General features: G+C 33.4%; 1 protein-coding gene across 9 annotated transcripts in view; it reads right to left on the bottom strand.

Moving 5' to 3' along the window:
- LOC106665823 (hemicentin-1) overlaps positions 1-22,093 on the bottom strand; it is a 179,257-nt gene that overhangs the window by 120,806 nt on the left and 36,358 nt on the right. For all 9 annotated transcript variants that reach the window (XR_002910563.1, XM_024228437.1, XM_024228440.1 and 6 more), the window contains exon 4: positions 7,061-7,222. Coding sequence is in view for 8 of the 9 variants with exons in the window: in XM_024228437.1 (XP_024084205.1) it covers positions 7,061-7,222 (162 nt within the window). In the remaining variant the exon portion in view is untranslated. The remainder of the gene's footprint in view (positions 1-7,060; positions 7,223-22,093) is intronic.

The raw sequence follows: 22,093 nt of genomic DNA, 5'->3' as shown, positions 1-22,093 counted from the left end.
GAATGGTGATGTTCATCAAGCACATAACATCCTTTGAAGACTTATCATGTTTTAGGAAGGAAGCTGGACTTGAAACAGTTTAAAAACACAGAATAATTCCGTTTATCATTGTTGAAATACATATTTAGAAAATATTGCTATATCATTTATTAGATTTGCTTCAAAATCTACTATATCTATTGTATCTTCTAATATATAATACCCTCCATTATTGGCGAATGAAACAACAGAATACTCGGAAATGTATAGGTGAGAATTAAAATAAAACATTTTAATAGTACTAACAAGTTTTATAATAGAAAGTTTAGTACTACTTGCATTTTGGTTCTCTAGGTTTAATGTAATAGGAAAAGTTTACAAATATGTCTACAGGTATTCGCACCTCGGACGCAAATAATTGCAATAAAAATATGATCAAAAGGAAATCTAGTGTCAGTTGGTCGGAGTTTACTTATTAAGATGACGGTCGATGAATGGCCCGATTGAGTGTATTTATTACCATATTAATCCATACATATTTAGCTATCACAATTGAGCATATTAATTATTTCAATTAATTATTATTTTTATGTAAGGTTTTGGTTTAGATGAAAAAGTGTGTTTTGGCATGAGCGGGATTCAAATCCAGTACGGCTAAATACGCCGATGCTTTTACCACGTGAGCAGAAGGTCGTGAGTTCGAATCCGGCTCGCAACACTAACTTTTTCATTTCTACCAAGACTTTACATAAAAAGAATTGAGAGTATTTATTAGTTTGGATGTGTAGTGTTAGTGAGCTGATAGGCAACTATTGAGCACCCAATCAAATCTCAATTAGTCTCTAAATAATTAATCAAGTCCCTTTAATATAAGGTATGCTGATGAAAATGTTTTTCTTGCACAAAATGTCCATGACCTTCAGAGAATAATCCAGAAGGTTTTTAACACGTGCTTAAGTTACGTCTGAAAATGAATCCGACCAAAATTAAACTTCTTTTCACCAAGACAACTGAATTGGATGCACAACTGGTAATTTCTGTAGCGGTCAAGAAAGTTTGTACAGGTACAGGTGCCTGGAAGCTTGGATAAATAGCAATATAAAAGTTCGTATTGAAATCACGTGCAATGGTTTCGTTAAGACGAGGCATTTCTTTTGCTTAACCTTATAAATTAAAAATTCTAAGTTTACATGCTACCCTCCCTGAAATTATGGTGAAAACGATAGAGATCTCCAAAATGTGGCTGTTCAAAAGGGCTCTTAGGACCCTCTTACATTAGTTCATCATATCATCAGATCAAGTTCATCCCTTACATGAACAAATTCACTAATGAAGAGGTTCTGTAGCGATTTTCAAAGGACACGGAATTAACCAACGAATTTAAAATGGGGCTACATAAGTACTTGGGTCATATGATAAGAGGAGATACATATGAAATCCTACGTGTAATAATCCAAGAAAAATAGACCGAAAAAGCAGCGTAGAAAGAAGAAAGGTCATCTCTTGGCTCCAAAATTTGAGGGAGTTGTTTAACTTGTCGTCAATTTACTTGTTCAGATCCGCAAGGGTGTTGGTATTTGTAATTGTAAAATAAAATTATAATAGTTTGATGGTAAGAATTTAAAAGATGATGCATTCTAAAACCAGTAAACATCCGTGTTTTTAATCTATATTGCCGCGATTATGGGCCCGTATCCAGTCATATCTCTTGAACAAAACATATGTAAATTGTTCTGATTCAATGTCGACTATATCTAACATGTAATTAAACCATCATTATTTTAATTTTATACACATTGTCTCTTTTTACAAATATATTATATAGGATAGAATGGCGATACACTTTATATTATAATCCTTCATAAAAACATCGCCTAATTTTGCTAGCCTCTAATTTTTCATCCATTCAAATGATTTTCGCGAGTGTAAAACAAGAGATTATCACGTAATTTACAGCGGAACGTTAAAATAACACGTTTTTATTGCGGGGAAAACAGAGAGGTTTAAAGGTCGGGGTATATAATTATAAACGGTCCTATGTTTTTCTGGACTCATCTTTGCGATTGTTGCTTTCTGCCCTAATGTTTCCCAGGGTGCTCATCATTAGGAAAATGAAACGGCGGCAACCTGGTGACTAAGGGTTTCACGGGTCTTCGGACACTTTTAATTAGGAGATTTTCTCAGCGTTGGCTCAAGGTAAACAAGACACGTAGAGCATTAGAGCTCCTGTCTTATTGGATGAAAGACAATCAAGATTTCATTAGTAGATAAGGCCCTTAAGGCCGCCCTTCTGCACAACAGGCTAAGGTCATGAATATTTGATGTCAACATCTTAAGACAATAATCCGATGGAAGGAGGGACCCATTACCTAATGAACCCGACCACAACTTCATCTCGGGGTCCTACCTCTCCAAATGGGGTCGTCATTTTGAAAGACGTAGTCAGATAAAAGTATATCTACCCTCCAATTAGGGATGAGAGGTATAAAAAATCTTAAATCGCTCTTGTCTATGTAATTGTTCTTAATTTTATATTAGCCTCTTTCGCTTTGTGTTACGCTAAATAAGCGATAGACGATATCAGGTCGAAAAACGTTTCAAGGCGCTTTGTAAGGTTTATTCACTAGAAATGCTAATACAAACCGATAAATTTTAATTCAAGATTATCCTGAAAGATAAGCCTGAGCCGGCTTGGGGAAACTGGGATCTTCTCCAGAATGTTTATGTATTCGGAACTGTAGGGAAATGAAAGACAGCATCTGTTAGATACCTTATAAGACTTATATTTGATTAATTTTCAAACAAGTCATTTTAATTAAATATAAGATGTTTGTACATTTTCTATAATCAAAAGAACATGTCTAATATAAAAAATATAAAATATCATTATTACACTTAAAACTCAACAAAAAGTTGTTTATTTTTTAAAATTATTTGTTTATTCGTAGTTTTATTTAATTTTGTTCGTGTATATTTTTGAAATAGGAAAAAGGTTTTGGTAGAAAAAGTAAAAGAAATGATCTAAAGTTTAAATCTTAAAGAACCAGGAATTCAACAACAACAATTCGTGATTAGTTAACACTAAATTCTTTGTGTTCGCATATTTAAGTTTGGGATAAATATGTTCATAGAAAAGAAATCCAAGTCGGGATTTCACTTATTCTTGGTCGTGCGACTGCCGGAATCATGCCACTGATAAATTGCCGGTGGAATAACGTTTTGCCTATAACGAGCCGTCACATGAACAGTGGAATGAGATGAATTCATGGTTGTTAACCGCCCCAAATCCGGCTGACGGATTTGAACACATTACTCTAGATTCTCGATTTGTCACGTGTCAATCTGAGCCGTATTCCTTCCATCCCGGTCCTAATCTAAGATTTTACAAATTTGCGACCATGTGCGGTTTGCGACATTTAAACGATGGCAAGCATCTCTTTTCTGGGAAAACTTCTACGAATAGGAATGAGGATGAATTCTCCTGTTCTATTACTCGACTTGGTCAAATTACGATCGGATATTTTATTGTGCTTTCTATTTGAAAAGGTAATATATGTATTCTGAATTTAATGATTCCTAGTTCTTGCAATGGTGACACTTTTTTAACATACCATCACATAAAGAAAGCAAATTAATTTAGAGAAATAGTTTGTATTAATTTGGTGCTGTTGCGTAAAACGTTTTGACAATCATTCTGGTCAGATCAATCTAAAATGAAACATGTTAAAGCATATGTTAGTTTTGACCAACTATGTTGGAGTATAAAAGAAACAATCCAATTTGTCGAAAGATATGCAAATGTGGACGTAACATACAACATGGTGAGTTAAGAAATGCCTATTGGCATATCTATCGTTCTGAACAAAACTAATAGTTTCATCTATACAATTGATAACCAAAATAACACCGATTTAACAAATACTAAGATTAATTGTCTCTAGGGTACCTTCAAAAAGGTCACTATATCATTTTCTTTACAGACTTATTAAACTGATTGAAATTAGCCAGTGCTGCTGAATACTATCTATTCACTATTTCAGATTCAATAATATTTCCATAGGGGAAAAATTTGACGGGAAGTAGTTACAAGTAATACAACAAAGGTACACAGCTATATACTACAAGCTATAAAGGAATATACGTTATATATAATCCATCACGATCACTAATCTTGGTGTAGATTAATCTAAAAGAAAAATATAAATTAGGGCGCAAACTTTCGTGTGTTGTATGGACAATTTTACAGGCGGAAATGAGGTAAATGCCTGAAGTCCAGAGCAAATCTACGACCAGACTTTCCAAAACAATGTATATTCCACCTGACGTTCAGCCAGCCATGAACGCTTTCCACGCCTTTATGCTTAACTCGAAACTAACATGAGGCTTAACTTCTCAAACTGCGGGCGATTCACGGTAATGTGACTAAATATAGTTACTAGGACGTGGTGGATGTAAGGAAATAGAAAAGCTATCTTTTGGTAAATTTTCAGAAAATTCCTAAAACTGGGAAAAATCGAGGCTGCACGACTAAACAAAACTAAAATATCCAGTACTGGAAAAAACTACAAACCATGCTTAAATTAATCATATACATCCAAATCATATATTTTGAAAAACAAAAAAATTAATATTCGCATTGAAACATTTTGTATAGGGTTACAGACGATGTTGACATTATTATACGACTAAATAAATAACATTGGAGGAGCCCTAGATGGCAATTGCTCGTATGCAAATAATTATATCCCCGTCCTTTTATTAAAACGTAATTATCCGTTACATTTTGTCAGTACTTTACGAGTAAAATAATAACAATAATTAAATCTGGAGAAATTTTACGTTCTTAGTATTTGGATGGTAACGTTTCTGCTTTCATATGTAATTGAAATGTTAATATGTGTAATATGAAATTACCAGTACCATTATGAACATTATGTAATGTTGTTTTTTTAGTCATTTAGAAAAACATCTCGTGTTTTTACGGATGGTGAAGAAAAGAGCATATTTAATAAACACTGTAAGATATTACGAAAATAAAACTTAACAATAATATCAGCAACAATGCTACATGTAGCTTAAACCAAACTATGTATACGTCCATTTTATATTAAAATAGCAAAAATTTTATTTTTTTTGTATAAAGAAGTTGGAGATTCAATATAAAATAAAATATATTCAGTTGCAATCCGTTTTTTCCACTCAAAACAGTAAGTAATAAAGTTAGGCAAATTAATAATTTATCAGTTATGAAAATAATTAATTTTTGGGTCTTTAGATAGCGAGTGATGAGCGCCGTGTCAACGCCTAAACCGTTGTGGCCACCGACGCCCCTAAATTTACTTTTATAATTTTGATATGGGACGATAATTTTTAAAATGACGTAATAATATATACAGTACATAATATACATGTGTAAAATACAGACAAAAATGCTTCTGCAGGTTATTCTGCATGTCAAATTGAACTAAAAAGTAGTCTCTATTCTTGATTTTATTTGAGATATTTCACTTTTCAGGTTACGTCCCTTTCATCACTCTGTTCCATATAGTTCTCCGTATCTCCTTAAATATTAATTCTGCATTTTTGATTATACCAATATAAAGAACAGAAAACTTTATGAGATTGATTTTTTATATTTATGGCAACTTTTAGAATTCACAATCACTTAGAAGATAAACTTTCTCATGTTTCCAAAATTCTTATTTAAAGTTTAAGTAAAATATTGTTGGTTCTTTAAATATTGACTAGTACGGCGCTTTAGGAAAATTATAAATTCGCTATAAATACTTGTTCTTAATTCCTGAAAAGCCAGTGATCACCAATTTAAAGTTTATAAATGATTTTGTTGGTTGCAAACATTCTATTAAAAAATAATGAAATTTATAAAAAGTAAACAAAGCAAACAAAATTGAACATAAGAAAATAGAAATGGGTTCCAAGAATTATTATTTACTTGGAGATTTACAAGATTTTAAATCGTGATCTTAATTTAACTAGAACAACTTAACTCTTTAACTAGAATAATATTAAACCACCAAAAAAATAAAAGTAAATATTATTCCTAACTTGAATTTTGTTTATATACTAATTTATTCAAATTCTGATTTTGTAGTATCAGAAGTTGGGCAAGTCAAAAATTGCGTTTGTATAACTATAAACATTTGCATTGCAAGCTTGTTACAACTGAGAATCTTATAATCAGTAGCCCAATATATTAAAATAAATTTTTTATCTCTAATCAATCGAAATGTAGCATTTTGAAGTAATAAGAAGTATTGAAGCAACAAGCAACTGGGAGACCAAATGAGTATTTAAAAAAAAACATTTGTAGAATTAAATTGACAACGTTTTTTTATTAATATTTATTTAACTAATGTAAAAATATATGTGAATATAAAATGTTTTAAAGAATAAATCAAAGGAAGGTTATTACACAATGTTTTACTACCGATATAGAAAACAACATTGCTATCAAATTAGATAGAATGTAATAGAAAAAAGTGGTTACCTTTGTAATATTGTATTTAAATGTACTGTAAAATAATTTTTAAAAATTCATGGATTATTTTAATTAAACATTGAAGACCCGGAAATATTTTGTAAAGATTCAAACATGCGCAGTACGTATTGTCCCAAACCGAAAACCTTTTTGTGAATAGTTGAACAAACTTAATATAATTGCTAATAACAATTGTTTCCTGACAGATGATCGGATTCAATTTGGATCGTTGGCTTCGTATGAATGTGATTATGAAAAGCGAGGTGAGGCAATGCTATAAACCACCCTCAAAATAATTATCTTGATATTGGGAAATTCCTCTTTGTCGACCCGTGCGTGCTTACCCGTGATAGTCAGTTCCCACTCCATGCCCAAATTTCACCCTAGATTAACTAGTTAATCTATAACCCTTCTAAGCCCGGTGTTTAATATTCGCAATTAAATCTATTCTGTTACGGCATGACGTTAATTCTCGACGGGCGAAAATTTAGATATATTTTGTACAATATTTGCTCTTAAACGGAGGAAGTGGAAAATATGAAAGGTTAATTTGATAAATAGTGCATGTAATAATAAACTCACCGTTGACTTCGAACTGGAACTCTTTTGAGATGTAGCCTGCGATCGTTGGATGAAGAGCTCGGCATTGGTAGTCGATTCCTAAGTCACCCCTGCTGACTCTGATCTTCACTTTGTTCGTGTTGGTACCGATGAGGCCATCGGTTTTTTCCTCTTCACACTCCCCTGAAAAACAAAAATATATAAAAAATCAGCGTCATTCATTTTCACTATTGGAGAACAGTTCAATCAGGGGTCGGCCGTCGACGAATAGCAACTCCCTTGTGGGGAAGGAAGGCCTTTTCACCTCCGCCAACCCCTTATACTACATAAGCTTTTCTTTCTCATTCACTCTCTGTTCGTAATTGAATTCGAATCTAAGCAGAGTGGCGGGTCCGGCCATTCTGCAGGCCACTGTCGTTTCTTTTCTGTCAATCCGTTCGATTTCAAAAGGGTCAGACAAATTGAAGTAGCTAGATTTATTTATCACAGTGCTTTCCGTGTTTATCCCTATCGAATCTTTGTTAATTATAATCAATAACTCAAGTACAACGTTCTGACTGAATATTCACAATCTTTATACTAATTGTGATATTTTGTCATTGGGTCTGAGGGTTGATGGACTACCCAACATGAAGTTTAGTCGTTTCCGTTCATATTGATTTGTCCATCCTCGCTACTTTCATTTCTCAGACGCGTTTCAGCTTCCTTTTATCTATAGAAGTGGGCTTGTATTGAATTATTGATTATCCAAGGATATAACCAGGCTGAAGCTGGGTACCAAACGTTCTAATAAAGACAGCGAAAGCGGGTTGTCCAAAGTGATCGGAAACAGTCAAACTACAATGTAAAACGTGTTGATTTTTTATTCTATCCAGTATTATTTTGAGCTGTGTGGTGATTAGTGACCGTTAATCGATAATTATTCAGAAATCGTGAGGTGCGGTCTGGTGTGATGTAGGTTTCAGAAAAACATTTTCTTTATCGTGGCAACCTTTCGATCTTTATTGACATCATCTTCAGAGCTCAAAGTGTTTGTCTTCTGTGTAATTGTGCCATTATTGCGTGTCGTGTTGAGAGTGCCATCTCAATAACACAGAAGATGAACACTTTGAGCCCTGAAGATGATCTCATTAAAGATTGAAACGTTGGCACGATAAGGAAAATGATTTTCTGAAACCTACATTACACCAGACCGCACCTCTCGATTTCTGAATAATTATTTTGAACCCTGAAGGTAAAAAGGATTTTAAACTTTTGACCGACTGTTTTTTAATACAACTAATTCAGAGCTTAAATTATCAACCCTAATTCTTTAGGCTTTGCAGGACGATCTCAAAAGATAAAAGAAGTAAAAACTCTTCCAAAAAAGGTAAGCTTAATTTTATGGTCTAGCATGAATAAGTAATCCAATAAATTGCTGTTTTTATATTGATTTTATAGTATATTTGATAGAAAACAACAATCAAAACCAATTTTCTCAACGTGTCCTTTTTTAACATTTTATTTCTTTTACAGTATTGAGAACTTCACTATTTTTCGTAGTCCGCTTGATCGACCTTGACTTAAAGCCTTAATTAAGTATTGAGAACTTACATTATTTTTATTTTTATGTACATTGTTACATTAATTCTTCTAAATTTATGTAGTTATTTTCAACCACTTTCGTTTGCACTGTTACTTTATTTTTCTATTACTTTAAGTTTTTCGCAATCTACTGTGTGGTTCGTCTCATTATATGTTTGAACAAACTTGTACAATCTTTCTTATTAACGACATTTCTTTTACGTCGATTTAATCTATTCATTAAACATGATATATTGATAGTTTTCCTACATGCGTTGTTCTCCACGAACAAACGACCTTATACACTACACTATTTTTTATACAGTCTATATTTGGTTTTATAGGTGGTATTATAGATTGAATTTTGTTTTTAAAATCTGTAATCTTTTAGTCCTTGATGTAAATCTTTTAAATCCTAAATGTACCATACCTATACATGTCTTGTTTTCCTTATTACCACATTAATATATAAATAAAGAAACATTTTATTAAAAGTGTATTTTGGTTGTCTTCCTATATGAAATAAAATAATCTCAAAATAATATTATTAATTTAAGATAATATTTTTATAAATTACACTTGGATTATAAAAGATAAGTAAATATGTCCTTATGTTTAATTAGTCTGTTAATTTTAAATTGGATTAATTATGTGTTATTTGTAGAGGCGCATGGTACACTTTGGCTGACTGAAGTCCTTAAATGGCTTTTGAACAAAAACTTCTTGCAATTTTTCTTTCTTTCTCGCTTTTTACGTTAAACTTGTTTCAACGATCCGAAAGTATTAGGTTTAAATAATTCTGCTTTGACTTAGAAAGACGGTTATGTTAAAGCAAATGGATGGCGGGATTGAGGCAGTAGGTAGAATTCCATCTCAAGTGTTACAACTTTCCCCGAGTCGTGGTGGAAAAAGAAGATCCTAAGTTGTCATGGAGGGAAACGACGCCATTTCTATTCACTAAGGTCACTTTTCCTCGATAGGTACTAGTTGGCCAAGTTGGAAGCAATGGCTGATAGAATTGACCGTTTACTTCTCAGAAAGTTTTCCGCAGGGCAGGATTTCTTCCCAATACCATCGAATGGTGTTGGAGACCGAATTATACTTTTTGAGTACATGAACATTCATTCTCGCAGTCATTCCTGCCGACATTGTTTTTAGAAATTTGCAGTAAACTTTTTCGCGTCTTTCATTATTTTAAAGTTGTAATAAAACAATGCTAAGTGTTTTTTTTTATTCTTCAGTCTTAGGGCATTTTTTCACTTTTTGTAGATTATGATACGACATACTCACCCCGCCTTTATTATTTCTATTCATTATTTCTACAATTAGGGTATTATGTTGGTCTTTTATATCTTAGCCTAATAGGTAAATAATTTCTTAAAGAAAGTGAAGTTGTTACATTATTATATACATACTAATAAAATTTAAAAATGAGCAATGCTACTATGCATAGAAATTTTTTTTATATGTAATAATGCCCAATTTAGTAAGGAATGGGAAATCACACTTTTACCCCTTGCAGCTTTGTCGGTAATTTTAAACAGTAGGATTAAAAAAAATAGGAACAAAACATATTATTGAAACGTTACACTATCAGAAAAGGGGAAGCAAGGGTATTTCCAATCTCTTTTTCTTTTTGATGAGTATTTGCAAGTGCAACTCGTCGAATTATTCCTGGCACGGCGGGGTGATATTTCTTAAATCCCCAAACGAAAAGTTTCCTGAGAAGCTGGCCTTCTCCCTTGTGTTTCTCTTATCGGACTCGGGGTGCTATAAAAGTACAACTCACCTCCATCCCTCACCCTTCTGCAACAGCAACGCCCTTCGCTATAACTCTTTCCGTATCGGCCGCTCCATACACCTCTGCCCGTTGACACCCCAACACTTCATACATATTTATCAACTCGTGCCTCTTTCTATCCATTTTTCCTGGCTAGCAAATTCCCCAAGTTGGTCGGCTTTTAATACGAAAGATTTTTCCTTTTCTAGGAATCGAAGGTTTTGATTTTAAGTTTTTTTCAATCGAATATTACATTTTCAATGATCTTTTACTCTATAAGTGGGTAGTAGAATTTGAGTGGCACGACGGATTTACAAGTTAAATTGAATGCTGTCGAAATAGCTACTCAAAAGTTTTACGACTTTTGGAGCCAGTATCAGAAGCAATAATATTACGTCCTTCACGAAAAAATATTTAAAGGTAGTGTTTTGGTACTTGACTTTTATCCTCTTTACCTTAGACCTACCACATTCCATAAACGTAAAAACAATCACATTTTCTCATCTCTTGGTTGAGATAAAAAAGACCTTACATAAAAAGAATAATTAATTGAAAGAAGTAACTTGGTCAATTGACCACTAAAACATAAATGGATTAATATTTAATAGGTAAAAGAAGTATCCCTTCACGAACAACTCCCCGTGGCGACTTCATAAGTTACTGAGAATCCAATCCTGAAACACGATATTTGAAAATTGCGAAAATATGGAAAATTGAAAAAAATGAAATAGCTACGGAACCTAATCGATTTAATAGGCAAAATGAAGTGTACTTCACTAAAGCTCTCCGTAACCATTTCATTTGCCGCCGAGAATCAAATAGATTACACGACATTTGGAAAATGTCAAATAAAAAATTCAAAAAGGTGGGTTGAGGTTGTAAGTTGGTGTCCGAGTGGATCGAAGTCACGAGCTCAAGTGGTAGAGCAACGGCGTATTTAGCCGAAGGTGGGTTCGAATCCCGCTCGTGACACTGACTTTTTTATCTCAACTAAAAACCTTAATTAATTGAAAGATATTGATTGGTCAAGCGGACAACGAAAACTAGTAAATTCCCATGATTATTATTATATACTGCAACTTCAACAATATTATAGGTTTCGTTGATGTAACGTCTTGGTTGAGATAAAAAAGTCTGTTTCACGAGCGGGATTCGAACCCACGTACCTTCGGCTATATACGCCGTTGCTTATTAAGCTGCCACTTGAGCTATCGTGACTCTGATCCTCTCGTACACCATCTCTCCATTTCAACCTACAACCGATCGAATTTTCCCTCTTTTTGGCATTTTCAAATGTCGTATAGTCAGGATTCCATTCTAAAACGTAAATGGATAAGGTTATGTCATTGAAGTATGCGAGAATGTGGAATGCAGTCAAACAATCCTTTTTTATTAGATTCCTTCAAAGAAAGGTAACATAAAGACCTTAGAAAAAATAATTAATTGATGGAGAGAATAACTTGGTCAATTGAGTACGAAAACGCAAATAGATTAACATTTAAAAAAAGTAAAAGAATTACCCTTTACGACACAGCTCCCCGTGGCCACTTCATAAGTCGCTAAGAATCTAATCCGATTACACGACATTTGAAAATGGCAAAAAGAGGGAACGGTTGTAGGTTGAGTTGGAGAGTTGGTGTCTGAAAGGTTCGAAGTCACGATAGCTCATGTGGTCGATCAGCGGCGTATTTAGCTGAAGGTTGTGGGTTCGAATTCCACTCGTGACACTCTTTTATCTCAACCAAGACCCTGTACCTCCAAGCAATCAGGTTCAAACGGAATTCACCCATTTTTTTATCTAATCAAATCTCTAAACTCTAACTAAACTAACTCTAAACTAAAGATCTGAATATTTTTTTTGTGCTGGGCACATTCCGAATCCAAAAAAGTGCTGCAGAAAGTTTGCTTTTCCAAGCCACCCAGGAATGACAGTGGCCAACATGCCTCTATTAGGGTGAAATTGTAAAAAGACAACCCCGTCTTCGTCCGATTTTGTCCACTTACTAGAAGAGTCCGCATATAGAACAATTATTAGGTACAATAAATGAACGACCGAATACGGATATCCTTGTCTTGAAGGAGGTTTAAGAGACATTAAGCCGTATTTTTATTTTAGCTTTTTCTATGAAAAAGTTACCAAACATATAAGAGGAATTCAATTCAACAATTCAAATGGAAATGATATTAAGGCAATAATCCATCTCACTTCTTGGTTAATTACAACTGTGTAGGTTATTTGTTATTCTAATATAATATTGATTAAAAAATCTACCTTATTGTTTCATCAATCGGTGGTTATATTATATGTGAAAAAGTTCTTAACTTCTATACTGCCTGGAAATAAAACTCGGGTTTTTAGGCGTGTATGTTTTATGTGTTATTATTAAGTTATTAAGGACTGATCCATTTATTTCAAATTTATTTTAAACATGACATTTATATGTTTTTTTTAATACGTGAGTTTATAGATAATATAATCTATTTGTGCTTGTTTTTTTTAAATGTGTTCATATTTTAACTTAATGTTTAATGCTAAGTAACATCATCGTGAAAAGTGGTTGAAAAAGAACTTTTACAAAGTTTCAGTCTAGTCCGTAAAACTTCAGTATTTCTTCAAGTAAACTGAATATTTCCAGGAAATGGTGAAGTTTAAGTAAAAATATTGTGCCTAATAATTAATGGGATCCAGTTCAAAATCAACGTCAGGAGCCTGTACGCAAACGTTGGTGGTGGTGCGGAAATAGGCTGAAAGGTAGTTTGGCACGTTGAAGAATAAAGATCCGATGTGAAGATAAATGTAAATAATTTGCCAGAGAGAAAGGAGACAAAGGTGGTGTAGTTTCGCCGAGGAGGGGCGGGGGGGACAATAATTCACCTTAATCCCTCTGCCCCTCCTTTGCCGCCCCCGACCACCCCCTGGGTCCTACCTCTAATCGCGACAGAGGCGAAATCCCCTGAACCCCACCTCCCTGAGACATTTGTTAACCACCCTCGCGTCTTTTCTTTATTTTCGCCCTTTTTTTATAATCCCTTTGAGTTCGCCAAGCTAAATGTTTTCTGATAAAATAAATAGCTACTTAAACACAGGCAAAAGTAAGAATAAATCAGTTGCTCCGCCCCTACTAAATTTTAATACAAAACCTCCCAAAGTGGATTTCTTTGACAAAGGGCCATTTACAAAATGTACAATCAATAATTTTTAAATAATTTTCTTTTGCAAAAAGTGTTAATACAATTTTTTTTGGATAAAATATACTGAATTTTATTGTTTAAAAAAAGGATATTAGCTTTTCTATTTCAATAAAAATAAAAACTTAATTAATATTTAGGAACTATGTTAAATATTTTTGAATGCTTAATTAAAACTTCAGTGATATTCAATCTACTTCACTCACTTAAAAAAAAGAAATGTATATATATATATATATATAAAGGAAATCGTGTGTGTGTGTATATATATATATGTCACGTTCAGATTTAAATAAACCGCCATGCCTCTCCACACACTCAAACAGTGAAAGGAGTAGGGGCCAAGAAAGGGCTATTTTTTTTTCAAGTCCTAGAACATATCCCTTTCTGGCTTGTGTTGGTAAACAGTTATTTTTGGTAAAAAGAAAAATTTGGTGTGCACACTATTCAAGTGAGTTAATTTTTATTACTTTGAGGTCAAAATAAAAAAAAAAATAATTGTAATTTAGTTTTAAAAGGATATATATTTTTATAAAGAAAAATAAAAGAAATAATATTTCGTTTTAAAAGTTGTGTTAATATTTTAATTGTATTTTCTAATTTGGTAGTCAAAATTTTAATAATAAAAATAATAATAAGATTTTGATCTACCTCCCATTTTAAATATGTACAAAAATAATATTAAACGTCCACATAATTAAATTAATTATTTTAATTGTTATTATTTTTATAATAATTTAATAATATTAAATATTTACCATCGTAATACATATATACTTGTATAATAATTCCCGCTTTTTGCACGTTCAAATTGAGCACCATTAAAAAACCAGCTTCTCATTGTCGCGTTGGCGGGGGTATCGGCAGGTTCACTTTTGCAATTCATGTCGAGAGACGTGGTTGAAGAAATCCTTCAACCTGATGATGACCTAAGAGCTCGAAATCGGGATAGATGGAAAACAACTTACTGTGAGTAGGAACTTTCTTTTTTAAAAAGGACTGAATTTTTTTTGGTCACTCATTTTGTTTTTCGTCTTCACCTTTTCAAACTATAAAATGACTAGACTAATAAAGTGAGAAATTTTTTTCCAGTGTTAGCATGAAAAAAACAATTCAAGGTTATTTACTTATGAGTAAAAAATGTGTGTCTTGTTCTTACATATATTGATTGGCGAAAATTAAAAATGTATAATACATTATTTTGTAGAGCCCTGAAGAAGCTACAATAAAGTTCCGAAAGCTAGACGAAGATTTAAATGTTTTAAATTACAAGAATAGGCAAGAATACATCGTTCCATTTGTTGTTAATAGTTCATCAACATGATTATAATCATACTTTGAAACAATGTTATGTATCTTTTACCATTTTTTAAAAATTATTGTTTATATCTTTACGTTAATGTGTGCAATACGTTTAAACTTATTATCAATATAGGAAAGCTTTTAATTGAACGGTTAATACAACTGAATTTATAAACATAATAGTATGAATTCATAAATGTTATCTCTCAGCTTGTTTGCCGTGTCACCGCTTTGGAACGATTTGCAGAATTCGATCAAAAGTGTAGATTTTGAAGGGAAGTTGTTGTTGTTGAACACGAGGAGAACAGCCCCTCCTTATACATATTCAGACCGCGAGGTTCTAACTAAACGCTATCATCTCTGTGAGAGCGGCTCTGGGGACGATAGTTATTCAGGCAGAGGTGGAACCCTCAGCCTCCGCCCCTTCCAAACGTTACAAACTTCCTCCAACATTGCACCGTTCACAGTCGCCTACAAAGATCCTTTCCCCACATTAGCCGGTGTATAACCGCTTTCGCTAATACCCAGGACGTTCTCGTACCGCTTAACAATCTCGCACCCTTGGCGTACCGATTGCCCTAATCTACTCACGTTGTTAGTACGTATTAAAACGGGCGGTGTTCCGACTCAACTAAAATTCACATTTGACATTATCCATTTTGTTAACTTGTAAAAGCACGATATTTACAAGTTATCGAACTTGGTTCCACATCCTCTTGTGCCTTTTATATTGGGTTTGAAATCTTTCATATCTGAACGAAGAATGTGTTCCTTTTCAACTTTGTTCAACCTTAGATATTAATCACTTTGCTAACTTATATACTGACGATTTTTACAAATTACTGACTTACCTCGGCGAGTGGATTAATTTGAACGTGACCAACATTGACGCTTTATTGGTTCCGACTATTCTCGATAGCAGCAGAGGAAGTATCGATCAATTCAAAATTAATTATTGACTTGTCACTGCGAAACGTTTCAAACAAGGATATTTCTTTTAAAATGACAATCAGATTTAAACTGATTGGTCGATGGTCAACATGAAGCGTCGTAACTGAAACAAACTGTAAGAATTGGCTGACCATGTAAATTTAGAAGTAAGAGCATTCAATTATATTTATTCTGCACCAAATATCTTGGCTAAACTTGATAATTTCAGTACCTATGTCAATGTTTTATATACCAAGATAAAATATAACGCAACAAGTCTGATAACGTATTTTTAATTTTGTATTCAAATTTTCTCTATCGCGATTGAGGTAAAATTGACTAAAAATCAATCTCAAAAATCAAAAGCTAGGATTAAAATGTGATTAAATTTTAATATTAGATGGATGTTTTTGTTTATTTCTTTGACAATAGGAAAACAAAACGATTCATGATAACGGATTTTTAAAATGAATAAGTCGAGTCTCTTAATTGGATCTGTGCTTTCAAAATCCAATATTGCGGGAGCACAAGATCAAACATACAGAAAAAAAATATATTTCGAGGTCAAAAATAATTAAAAATGTGTCAAAAACAACAAATGTGTTTGTTCAAACGTGAATAAATTTTAATATGGGCTCAAGACTTTTATATATCTAAGTATGAAAAGGAAAATGAAACAATTTTAATTCAGAAAAACTGATTTTTGTTATAAAATATTGACTTTCTGAATTAAATCTTAGTGTTTTAAGAATAATCAAAAGATCAAATTTGCATTAGTCTATGATGAAACTCGATAAAAAATAATAAACTCATTGTAACGAAACTAAATAATTTGATTTATGGTAAAATATAAGTAAAACTGGCCAAAACAACACATTATTTAAAGAAAATGAATTATTTGAAATACGAGTTGTACATTTTTGTATATTTGTGAGGTAAACCTAGGATTACCAAATTACGCTCTTTACTGTTAATTCTGATGTCAGAAAATGTGAAATGATGTTTTACAATAAAAGTAGTAATTTCTCGAATGTGGAAACATTTTTTTTGCAGATGTTAGGATACTGTTTTACCATAAATTTAATATAAAACGATGAAAAAACGCTTAGATGATGTTTTAAGCCCATAGTTCACTTTTTGTCAATTGAAGCAAATCCCAGTACTAAATCAATACGGGCTGCCAACAATTTTGATTAATATGAGGATTAATCGGGATAAAACCAAGCTTGATTTCGAAGAAAAATTGCAGCCATTAAACTAAACTGCAGGTTTGACCCAAGCGGGGGTTTGATAGCACTAATTTTTTTGGCTGACATTGACGGACGATCCGTCGACGCAATACACCTCATATAGGCCCACCAGAAAGCGGCAACAATAAGACGAGATTAAAATTGTCCCATGGTGTACAGAAAGATCAAAACTAGTTGACGGTTGATAAAATTTAAGTTATTATAGAAAGAAATATAAATACATAATTTAAACAATTAAAAAACTGAGATGAACGTAAATTGATTAACATACAAATAAAATAATCTACCGATCTAACAATACAAAACATTAATTGTTACTTTAATATTTTACATAAAGGCAAGACTCCGACATATTCACGTTTTACCATTTCTTCTTTACTATCTTTCTAGAGCTTGTAAAGAAGATAAACTTCAATAAAACGTACAGGACTAAAAACGTTATACTTCAGAGAAGTAAACACTAAAAAAGTAGGGTACAGACTTTTTTCACTACATTGACAAATATTCTGCTTGTTATTGAACAGAAAAATTAAGATGATTTTTCTGCAAAAATATCGACCTATCTCGATATCTGAGAAATGAAATCTGTACCTATTTTCGGAAAATCATGTAAAATGTGGTTGTTTCAATTATTGATGCTGACTAAGATTATTTTATGTAACGAGACGTAAAATCATCCTAAAGCAAAAAAAAGGCCTTAACTTGATCGACGCACAACCCGGCTGTATTCTTCTTTATGTTTTAACTATTTAATTAATTATAATTTATTTTGATGTAAATAATTTTGAAAGAACAATAAGGTTTTGCCATAGATAGATGAAGTGAAAAGGTAAGTAATGACTCGTAATTTCTTTTTCGAAATTTTTATAATTTGCCATGTTTTTAAGACCATTTTTTCGTAACATTCTTTTCTAAACTAACAAAAATTTAGGCATATCCTTAAAAAATCAACTTTGTTTGTGAATACATTGAAATCTTATAAAGATACAAAAAAATAGAAAGAGACAGGCAGACAAACAAATAAATGCCGAGAGAATCAAGAATGTAGAGAGGGAAATGTATAGATAAAGAGAGAGAGAGAGAGAGAGAGAGAGAGAGAGAGAGAGAGAGAGAGAGTAAAAATTAAGAGAGGGTGATATCCATCATCTTATGCACACATCACAAACCATCTTGCCTTCCAGTATGAAGGGCTTCTCAATTTTTGAGAACAAATATATTGTCCTACGGGAATAGGACAATATATTTCTTATAGAAAATAAAAATAATCGGTAGAAACCTAATTTGCAGATTCGACCAGAGGTGGGATCGCCATGTCAGATAACTTGACTGGCAATTAATTATATGCGTAGCATTGTCTACCGCACCGTTTAGTAATAAAAAAAAAGAAGTAAAAAACGGCATTTTCCCCCTCACATCAAGACAGAACCGTTGCGCGTTATTGCCTATGAGAAGCGCCGTAATCTAGGATAAGAAATAATGTGCGACACGGACCAAACAAGATGATATATACAGGCGGTGGCCCCTCACTTACAGGCACAACAAATCACAAGTCCAGAGCACAGAGTGAGGGGTACAAGGGGCCGGTAGACAAGGCTGCCACCCAACCCCCAACCCCTGAGACTCATAGCCTAAACCGTGCTCTCCTATAACTTATCCATTTACTTGTGCTCAAAACCACGAGGGTAAGTTTGCCTCCCCTTCCGTTTTCTCCCCCCCCCCGTTAACTGTCCATTTAAACACACATCTACTTAACACCATCAACTACACTTAGCCTTGATAGACAATGCCGTTAAACTAACATCAACGAGATTACATGGTAAACTTCGTCTTTAGACTTAAACTTATAGGCAATTTGCATCCGGCTTACAAGATTTCCCCTTCTATTTAAATTCGATCTAGCAAAGAAGCCCTAATTATGAAATCAAATGTAATATTGAAACAAAATGTTTTAATGTAAATAAATAATCTATTCATCTTAGTTGAACCGATTTAATTTATAATAATCAGCCCAGTAGATTACAATTTACGTTGGAAAAAAGCGTTAGTTAACCCGAAATTGAGTTGTTTGACAATATTCATGTCCTAAAGATATTAGTTTTGACTAATAATTTAAATTGGTTTAAACATAAGGCCACTTACTGCTTTTTTATAGATATAACAATCTAGCACCCTATTTAAGTCTTATTTTATTCGGTAAAGGTAGTCATAAAAAATAAATATTTGTTTTCAATTATGTTTTGTAAGGGAAAGAATTTAGTCTTTGGAAAAAAATCAATTAGCCTACTTACCAGTAGAATAATGCAGATAAAATTACCCCAAGTCACAAATATATTATAATTGTTCAATCCAAACAATATTTTCACTTGTATTGAATTTTATATCGTGAATTGCATGTTTGATTGGACTTGTATCACCCGTGTAATATTCTGTAAAGAAAATTTGATAGAACTCATTTTAAGTTCACTTAAGAAACTACATCACTGCTTACACGTTTTTTTTAGATTCCTATCTTTCTAATAATGTTTAAAGGATTATTTCTTAAATTATTTTCCTACGAGAAATAAAAAATGACGTTATAAAGGCCGGATGCTATTAAACAGGATTTCAGAGCCATTGAACAGGTTATCTTCCTTCCCATTTCCAAGATGTCCCTTACGACCGTAAAACTTCGACGCTGGTAAAATACACGAAGTTTTTTATGTTTAACCATTCTCGTAATGTTAACGCTAGAAATGTCTGACTTTAAGCCAATTTTTTACTTTTTTAATACTCAATTTAATCTGGGTAAATTTTTGTCTAATTTTCGTAAGAAAATAGATACGTTTTCATTTTTAAGCTGTCATAATTCCCTATTTAAAATTTTGAGATGTCAACGACACATGACGACACTCAACAATCAACACGCGAAAAGTAATATTGTATCAATGTAGCCGTAGAAAAATTAAAACGTTTCACTACCAAAATCAAGTTATTTAAAAAATTAATTTTATGCGATAATGTTAAAAATATGTATTATAACATTAGAACAAACCATTCATTATATTTTAGTTTTTGATAAAAAGAAAAATGTGGTAAGGATGATTATCACTACGAATATAATTGTTTGCATTGCAAGCAATTTTTTGAAACATTTTTTTCAGAAAAAAAAGCTTCCTTATAAAACATAACACGCCCACATACAAAACTTTTTACGTAATGATATTAGTAAACCCTCCTTTTAGGTATTGGAATTTTGTGTAGAACAATTCCATTCTATCCTCAACAGACTTTATAACAATATATTGCTCTCAACGGTAGAGAGGGGAAGATGATATATGAAATAAATTTTGTCTGTAACATTTTATTCATTGAGAGAAATACTTAATCTTTGTTATTTTCATTTAATAAGTGTAGTTAATAATAGGTAATAATAATAGGACACACATTTAATTTCTTCCTGCGAAAACCGCAGTTACAGATATAAAGTGTGTGTGTGTGTGTGTGTGTGTGTGTGAAAGAGAGAGGGAGAGAGAGAGAGCGAGAGAAAGGGAGAAAGTGGAGAGAGAGAGAGAGAGAGAGAGAGATTTTGGCGTGCCTTATCCAGCTTACAACCCTTTCGAACTTGATAAGATCAACGGCTTAAACCTCTACCGCCTGAATAATCAACGAAGATTTTAATCTTGAGTGGTTCTAGTGAACTAGATTAGGATGACTCCACGAACTACTACTCTAACAAATTTTATAGCACTTTTTGATTCACGGTTCGTAGTTTGTATGGTTAGGGATATACACTAGGTAAGACGACAAACCAACACATTATTAAAGATGGTGCTGAGTATGTTGAAGGGATCTTTAAAGCCCCTATTGACACTTGACTTGAGCGCCATATTGACCTATTGACATTTATAGAGGACTTCCATCTCCGGAAGCGGTTAGGCTTTTGATCCCGCACCTCAACGATTCAATGCCCCGTATATCTATATCCTCCGAACCCGTACTAGGCGCATGAACCTATAGCTGCTCTAATCCGAGAAAGACGTACTATAAGGATTCATTATCGGAACACGACTGGCACTCTTAAAAGAGCAAGCGGGTCTTTGGAAACGATGTCCTAGGCCAAATATATCGATTGGCTCGAGCGATGGTTCAGTCTCACTCTACATAACCATACTGTCTCCTCCTTTTTTTCAGTACTGGGAGTAAAATCTCTTAGGCGAAGTTTTTAGATTTATGAGCTGCCGCTTCTTCACTACGTAATAAACGCAAAAAGCATACGCTTTTTAAGCACCTGGCTTAGAACAGAAAGCAAATCATTTATTTGCTTAGCTCCGCGGAGTATTTGCTCCCTCCAACGGAAACTTGAATCACGAAGTCGACGGAACGTCGAAGTTCGTCAAAGCGTGCAGCTTCAATGCCGAGGTTCTGTTCGCCACCTGTCCTTATTGTTTTATAGAGGATCGGGATCAGCGATCGAGTAGGATATGAGAATTAGATAGATAATTAAAAAGACACATGGAAAGGTCAACTGCAGAGGCAGTCAGAGGTAGTGTCCGGTCAAAATGATGCATCAAATTGACAGTCTATGAGACCCTAAGTGCCTAAGCAGAGGAGCTCTCGTCTTCAAGATGCCTCCTCCCAGATCCTACCCTCCAGAAGCAGCTGCCGGGTTGTCCTCGAATCAAAGGTCTTACGGCCTCCACCTTCCCCAAAAGAGGTAGGCTATCTCTTTGCAGTGCAAGCTCTCCCTCGGGGTTCACCAGTACTTGATCGGCTAAGCGTTAATAAAGTCTCATCGTAGCTATTTTTGGAGGATGGTGAAAAGCCGAAACGCGCCTGACAGACCAAAACAGAGAGAATAGGCAACCAAATGGAGAAACTATAGGTCCAACACTACGCAGACCCCAAGAAACAATTTCACAGTTAATATAGTTTTCAATGTTAGATTTTTTCAACTTTATGTATCGTCTCCTATAGATATAACTATTTACTTGACCTATATTTGATAGAGAATGTTATTCGTGAAATTCAATGTTTTTGCAGAATCACTTTGAGCGCTGTCTA

The sequence above is a fragment of the Cimex lectularius genome, unplaced genomic scaffold, assembly GCF_000648675.2.
Source record: "Cimex lectularius strain Harlan isolate CLEC.00 unplaced genomic scaffold, Clec_2.1 scaffold238, whole genome shotgun sequence".
Lineage (NCBI taxonomy): Eukaryota > Metazoa > Arthropoda > Insecta > Hemiptera > Cimicidae > Cimex > Cimex lectularius.
This window is presented reverse-complemented; position numbering and strand designations above follow the sequence as displayed.